Source organism: Eriocheir sinensis, chromosome 1, assembly GCF_024679095.1.
Source record: "Eriocheir sinensis breed Jianghai 21 chromosome 1, ASM2467909v1, whole genome shotgun sequence".
Taxonomy (NCBI): Eukaryota; Metazoa; Arthropoda; class Malacostraca; order Decapoda; family Varunidae; genus Eriocheir; species Eriocheir sinensis.
The window spans coordinates 8,266,665-8,274,109 of record NC_066509.1 but is presented as its reverse complement, the minus strand read 5'-3'; the positions used below and the strand labels follow the sequence as shown (position 1 = coordinate 8,274,109).

Sequence of the window (7,445 nt, the reverse complement as noted above, 5' to 3'; positions counted from 1 at the left end):
TTATTATTATTATTATTATTATTATTATTATTATTATTATTATTATTATTATTATTATTATTATTATTATTATTATTATTATTATTATTATTATTATTATTATTATTATTATTATTTGATATATATATATATATATATATATATATATATATATATATATATATATATATATATATATATATATATATATATATATATATATATATATATATATATATATATATATATATATATATATATATATATATATATATATATATATATATATATATATATATATATACATACATATATTATCCACTGACGTGGTGTGAAGATTTCTCTTATTGAAGCATCTGGCAATCCTACAGTTCCTGCTCCCACCATCACCATGGCGGTCGCGACTGGGCAACTGATGTAAATATTTACGAAAAAAAGTTATATCACAAGAACGAGTGATTTGCGACTGCAAAGCAATACGGTAATGTGTTGTATGGACACTAAACTCTTCATAGAGCACCAAGGCATTCGTGTAATTGTTTTCAGTCGTAACTCCTCAAACTAGTTGTACATTTACCTTTAATCCACCATTTTGGAGACATCATAAAGCGTGGAGACGTTTTTCTCGAGACATCTGTTTGCTACTCTGCTGTCAATGGCCCTTGTGGAGCAATAGTTCTGTAAGCAGAGATTGCCGCGGAAAGGGAACACCATTTGTGCCAGAGGATAGTTCTTGTTATGAAACCTCAAGTAATAATTTTCTGCTGTTATTTGAGCATTCTTGCCAACCCCTTTCTGCTGAGAGGCTTCGAAAGAGCAAAGGTTTGAGAAGAAATGGTCAAAATCAAATTGTTCTCTGGCAAACTTGGCTTCGTGCGCGGATCCCTCCGTGTTCAGCAGCTCAGCAAGCACCATCTCCTCACACATGTAGTTCCTGTTAAGCTTCTCGTGGATCTCTGTGTGGAGGCGCTCCACGTACTGCCAGAAGTTTTTCTTTACATCACGTGGCGTGGAGATGCAGTGCGTGAAGGGGATGGCATGGTAGCCAAGAGGAAAGCTCTCACAGCTCTTCATTAGTCGGCGGGAACTGACGGCTAATCTCGTGGAAATGTTATAGACGTCTCTTTCTAAGCCCGCCTCGCGAGCCACCTCCATCACGGATATGTTCAAGATAGCATTGAGGCAGGAGCTGAGGGAGGCGCCAATGGAACAAGACTTGGCGGCGATCTTTTCCATTATCTCCTTGTCGATTAAGACCGGCTGCGAGTATATCGTTGTTGGGTCTGCTTCTTTCGGGACACCATAAGCTTCCATGAGAAGGGGAAGATGTTTGGTCGCTAAATGTTTTTTTAGAGACGCCATAAGCTTCTCAGGATCCCTTTCCAGTTCTGCCCTAATCCTGTTTCCCTCCATTCTGGCCTCCACGCCGTCACGGAGCTCCCCGACCGGCCTGGTGTCCACGGGCGAGCCTTCGAGGAGGCTGTCGATGATGCTGATAAGGAGGTCCGGCATTAGTAGTAAGGTGCCGCCGTCATTAGCAGCGTGGTGGGCGGACATCAGGAGGTAACACTGGTAAGGATATGCTGCCTTCACTTCAGGGAGAGGACAGGGAGCATCGGGAGGGCATGTCATGAGACGAGCATTCCACAGGGGCCCATTGTGGAGGTCAAATTTTACTTTTTGCAGTTCAGAGTGTTCATGCTCCAAGTCCGTACTGCCGACCACCTGAAAGACAAAAGCGTCGTTGTTTGGTGACTGACCGCAAGGCTGACATGTAGCACTCAAAACTGTGTTTATTAGCAAAGCAAGACTATGGAGTTTTGCTACTGTGCAGCCACGTATCTCTAATATTACCATACCTGAAAATCTAATTTGTTTCGTGGCATATCAGCGACCCACAGCTGCCCGTCCCGCATTCGGAAGCAAGTTCTGAATGACTCGATCTTCCTGTTGGAAGAGAATTAATGTGAGAAGGAAGTTGACCTCTTGATCACTGTTTAACTGCATCCATATGAAGCATAACTTATCCATCAAAGCACCACACTTTGTTCTTATCTGTATGTAAACCTCCTGCACCCCTTCTACACCTACCCGTAGAGGTGAACGAGCGCCTCTTCCATCAGGTCAGGGGTGATGGGCGCTTTGGAGTTGAGGGTGAAGATTATGGTTACACACATGCCGCGATCAACACTCCTCATCATGGCCTTCGTCCAGTTGTCTACGGGGAACCTCCACTTAATACCCTTCTCTCTGCGGGCAGGAAGAGTCGTGAGCAGGAATATCATGCACTTACATATCATCCATTTATACTTCTCTAGCACACGGCAGGAATACACATGATAAACGGTGACAACAAGAAGTCCCTATGAATTTCATATAAATTTCACGCCTGCATCACCACAATTATAATGGCGTTGATCGCCCCTGATCTAGAAAACTGAACTAATTTTTTGGTGTTATCTACCTTTAAGTTACTCAAATTTCACTGAAGTATTCACCAAGAAAGCCTCAATGTGTCGTAGCGGTTTTAGTAACGCTCCAATACGAGGACTTACTCTTCCGACGTGTTGAATTTGAACGTTGTAGAGTGGAGGAAGCGTTCCAGCCTTTCCACGTTGGTGCCGACGGTGGCCGCAGCAGTGATGGTGGTTGGGATGCTGGTCCTCCTGGAGCCTGCGGCCCACCCCTGGCACACCCTGAGCGCCGATGAGCGAATCATGGCCTGCATAAGAAAGATGAAAACAAATGGTGCTTTAGTCTGTTTATTCCCGCTGTCTCAGTAAGCCGCATTCCTTCCTCCGCGCGTAAAAATCATGCAAGCTATCGCACAGCAGTCTCGCACGCGATAATTTTAACGCCTTACCACGGCCTGATTTTTAAGGTTTCCGCCCAAGGCGCCGGTAGACTTTCTTGATGGGGCCTGATGATCGGCCCCAGCCCGTTGTGGCGCAACCAAGTGTTTATAGTGGCGCCATCTTCCTTGGCTTATGCTGACCCTCGGACCTCATCAATGACCCTCTCCTCTAGAGAGAGAATCTTGAGTTCGGGTTGATAGATGGTCTTCTGGACAGCATATGGGTAGTCTGAGGCCGCTCGGCGCTGACTGAAAAATCCCAGCTTGTGGCGGGGCGTGAACCCGCGTCGTACTGAACGCTACGCCGTCACGCTAACCACTCAGCCCTAATTATAATATCTAATAAGAACATTCATTACGTGAGAAAAATAACATTCTAATCCCCAAAGATATCCAGTTAGTTTTTTACCACTTGATTTACGTTTACACTTTTGTACTTGTGAATGCTTGTTCTTTGGAAAGGGGATGCTACAGTGATAGAAAAAAAAGCAAGAATAAATGTAAAAATCGCTGAAGAATATTCATATCAGGTTTTATTAAAATTGGTTTTAAAATCAATTATCAAATCAGTCTAATATTACACTAAGGATTCTCCGACGAAAAATGATCTAGCTTACTCTTCAGATATTTTGCAAATTATGGCAGAGCTGGTGTGACATTTTACAAAAAAAAAGGGGAGTACATGGACTTTGCATGTTAGCATGTCGTGCACAACCACCTGCCCCTACCTTGTCCTAGCACCGCAGTCCTCTCTCCTTGCCATCAAGATATTTAGGTCGAGCTAGCCGTTAATCTAAATTACATTGCCAAAGTATGTGAAATTCTCCAAGATAACAATGTCTTCGCCCTACACTTGAACAGACACATGGCCAGAGAATTACATATTAGAGTGCACGTCCCCTATCCCGCTGCATTGTGATGAAGGGTGCCAGTGCCCCACTGCGGCAGATGCGAGTGTGCCCAGTTCGTCCAAAACTGGCGACTTCACACACCTCACTCCCACCCAGTTTCATGACAGCACAATAATGTAAAAACAAGTATATGAAAATGAGGGCTAAGTAAAGTAGCGCATAAACATTTTCTTACACTTATTTTCCTTCAACTTCTTAATACTCCGCTATTTTTCATCGCATAACTTTTTTAAGCACGGTTCCTAAATCTGTACGTTTTTTTTTTCGGTGTAGTTTGCGTCTCGATGAAAGAAACAATATATTGAGTCAAAATTGCCACGGAACAAAGTTGTGCCGTGAGGGCGGAGTGCTGATCCGTGCTTTTTACAGATGTCATTGTACTACGATAGCTGTGGGTCGAGATAAGCAAATGCCGAGGCGGACGAACTCCTTCACGGCACAGTTTGTTCAGAGGGAATTTTGACCCTCTTTAGTTTTTGATCGAGACGTAACCTACACCAACAGAATCAGAAGTGTGCAGATTCAGGAACCGTACTTAAAAAAGTGTGGCAATGAATAATAGCTTAGCAATAAGGAGTTAAAGGGAAATAAATGTTATAAAAAAACTAAGCGCTACTTTATTTAGCCCTCATTTTCGTATATTTGTTTTTACATTATTGTTACGAATTTATGCTAGTGTGATGCAAAGTTTTCTTAGAAAGACGATGGTGGCCTCAGTATTTTTTAATAATGAATGGTGGTGTGAGGAAACTGGATGACAGTGAGATGTTTGAGTCGTCAGTTTTGGATGAGCTGGGCACACTCACGGCCGCCGATCCAGCTCCAGAGGCGAAATCTTCAGGGCCTCGGCGCGCACTCAGATATGCTTCTATGTAGTCTTAGCCCAAGGGATCTGAAGTCTCAAGGGCGTCGCCTCTTCGTGGAGTGCCTCGAGAGCCATTGCCAGAACCTCCAATGACTCCGCAAGAATTAATGCATCAACGGCAAAAACAAGGTCAGTGAACTTCGTATTGCCAACCGATGCTTCACAATGACTCTGGTCCACAACTCTGCCTGGTACCCAATCCATGCAAGTGTTATAAAGTGATGGAGCAAGAACAAAGTCATACATCACCCCCGTGCTGACGGGAAAGAAGGTGGACCCCCCCCCCCCCCCCCACACACACACACACTCTATAGCACTCTTACTCCCAGAAAACAAGCCAACCAATAGACCAACGTCCTTGCAGGAATCCCTCAGAGTCGCAGTAGAGCCCAGCGTGACTCTTGAAGGATTGAATCAAACGCCTTCTTAAGGTAATCATAGGCTACAACTGTCCCTTGTCGAAACCTGCATCGGCGTTCCACCGGCACGCGAAGCGCTGGGATACTGTAAGTGGTCGACTTACTAGGGCGTGAATCTTGAAAGCTCAGGTCTCTTCAGTTTCAGCATCTGATAACGAGTTTGCATGAGCAATAGCTGGGCAAGGACCTTGCCTGGCACATTGAGCAGCGTATACCAGGATAGTTGTCTTAACAGTCCCCTTTCCCTTTACAGATAAGGTTGACTGAGAGGAATGGTACCAGACTGCTATATGGCAGTCAAGACCACATGCAACGCACGGATCGTGGATTCACCTCCAGTTTTGAATAGCTTCGTATTGTTGTTACAAATACCACATGCCTTTCCATCACTTAATCTTGTTACTGTCTCTCTGACCTCAAAATAGGGTGGGTTTCCTAAATGGGTGGATTTTCAAACTGATCCTAACAAATCATTCAGATTGGCTGAAGATGCATAACCCCTTTGTCCAAAAATATCAAAATAAGCTGATTTTAGTCTTCACTGGTATCTTAGCCACACACACTCTATAGCACTGAACTGAGGTCGAACACATGAAGTTTGGAGGAGGTTTTAAAGAGAAGTGGTTGCAAGGAATTTTACAACGCTGGCTTTGAAGCCATTTACCAAGGTTCTGTGTTTTTTTCTTTGACATTAGCTATCAAAGTGAGTGGTGAGGCCGGTTTGATCAAATAGGAGTCCTTGTATTTCTTCAGTCAGGGCTCCAGCTCATAAACTTTGTCCACTATGAATTCGTAAACTATGTTCCTTCCCTCTGAAAGTTTTTCAGTAGGGATGCCTATCAAAGTTGATCCCACGCTGCGCTCAGACCTGGTCAGATACATCGTTACTAATAATGTCTCATAGACAGTGACCATCTACTTCAAGTGATTGTCTCCCCAATCTATCAAAGTGTGTCATCGATTTTTACTTGACGTACGTTATCAGTAACCACAAGCAGGGGAAGATCACTGCGTTCTCTGCTGATGCTTAAAGGGATAAAAAAGACTACAAATATATGGAACTGCAATGGCGAACAGCAGGGAAGTCCTCTGCAGACATTAACAGATGGTTACGTGATTAATGGAAGCACAGATAGTGTGAGATGCCAAACTTCCCTACATTGAAATCTATCTGCCATTTATCCGCCCAGTCATACAGTCTGTTTAGTTCATCCTGGAGAATACTAGCTACCGTCTTGAGACGCTCTGTAGTGTCTGTATCGTGTGTGTTCTTTGTTATTGGTTATGAGATCTGTTTAAATGTGAACCCGAAATATCAGTAAAGCCTCCTCACGTTGTTTGTGGTATTTTGCCTCAGCCAACGGTTCCCTACACCAGTGCTGTCCAAACTTTTTCGCCTATTGTACCCTTTATTACCTTCTACTGTTAGGTACCCCTATCGCTGAATGAACTCAATTATATTATATTATATTTATATTATATTTAGGTACACGTACATTATGCGTCCTTCCTAGGTACCCGTCCCTCCCTCTCTTTTTTCCTTCATAGAACATGGGAAGTTTCTGCTGTGTGTGTGTGTGTGTGTGTGTGTGTGTGTGTGTGTGTGTGTGTGTGTTCATCGTCTTTTCACGTACCCCTTTGATCTATGCTGCGTACCCCCAGGGGTACGCGGATCCCAGTTTGGACAACACTGTGGCCCTACACTTTACCGACCAGGCGTTCCCGGAATCTTGGGAGGTCCAAGATCACGTGCGAGTCCTCGTTTCCTTTACCCTCCTAAGTCTCAATTTCAACAATAATGTTATATTCTTACTTAGCTGTCCTCTCGTACTAAAGCTTCTCTGGTGAAGAGATGATCAATGCAGATGTAAAGGGATGTGAACTCCTGCGTCTGCCTTCACTGCCGGGGGCAAGATACCAAATGAAGCAGTCCTCGACATTGTTCTTATCTTGTTGGCGAGTGAACCACTGAGGAGATAATCTCGTTTTTTTTTTCCAGACAGACAGGCCGGCCGAACTTGTCAGCATTCAACAGGCGGTACGCTATCATTTGTCCTAGTGCTTGTAAGTAATTTTGTTAGGTACTGCCTATTGCTTCGGTAGACTCCCTCTCACTTTCTTTCTCTCTCTCTTTTGCTCTCTCTCTCTCTCTCTCTCTCTCTCTCTCTCTCTCTCTCTCTCTCTCTCTCTCTCTCTCTCTCTCTCTCTCTCTCTCTCTCTCTCTCTCTCTCTCTCTCTCTCTCTCTCTCTCTCTCTCTCTCTCTCTCTCTCTCTCTCTCTCTCTCTCTCTCCCACCCCGCCCGCCCCTTTAAATATCCCGTACATATCTTATCCTGATGAATTACATGTGTTAGCTAGATCTAATCAGGAGTGGTGAGTGGCCCTAAAGAAGATACGGTGCCGTTCACTGAAAGATA

General features: G+C 43.9%; 1 protein-coding gene across 3 annotated transcripts; it reads right to left on the bottom strand.

Moving 5' to 3' along the window:
• Window positions 1-301: 301 nt before the first annotated feature.
• Window positions 302-6,992, bottom strand: LOC126986988 (uncharacterized). Of its 3 annotated transcripts, none has more exons than XM_050843617.1 (5): window positions 6,842-6,992; window positions 2,535-2,701; window positions 2,071-2,229; window positions 1,839-1,926; window positions 302-1,704 (listed from the first exon to the last, which is right to left on the bottom strand). In XM_050843617.1, the coding sequence occupies exons 2-5, from the start codon at window positions 2,696-2,698 to the stop codon at window positions 559-561; spliced, it is 1,557 nt and encodes a 518-aa protein (XP_050699574.1). In that variant the 5' UTR covers window positions 2,699-2,701; window positions 6,842-6,992; the 3' UTR covers window positions 302-558. The 3 variants fall into 3 exon arrangements, with proteins under 3 accessions (XP_050699574.1, XP_050699716.1, XP_050699651.1); XM_050843759.1 differs by having other exon boundaries at window positions 6,860-6,945; XM_050843694.1 differs by lacking the exon at window positions 6,842-6,992 and adding an exon at window positions 2,843-4,852.
• Between the last annotated feature and the right edge of the window lie 453 nt (window positions 6,993-7,445).

Coding starts and splice junctions, on each gene's coding strand:
- LOC126986988 (XM_050843617.1), bottom strand. CDS start 2,698: ATGATTCGCTCATCGGCGCTCAGGGTGTGCCAGGGGTGGGCCGCAGGC. Junction 2,230..2,534: donor AAATTCAACACGTCGGAAGA/GTAAGTCCTCGT, acceptor TCCTGCCCGCAG/AGAGAAGGGTATTAAGTGGA. Junction 1,705..1,838: donor GAAACAAATTAGATTTTCAG/GTATGGTAATAT, acceptor TTTGTCTTTCAG/GTGGTCGGCAGTACGGACTT.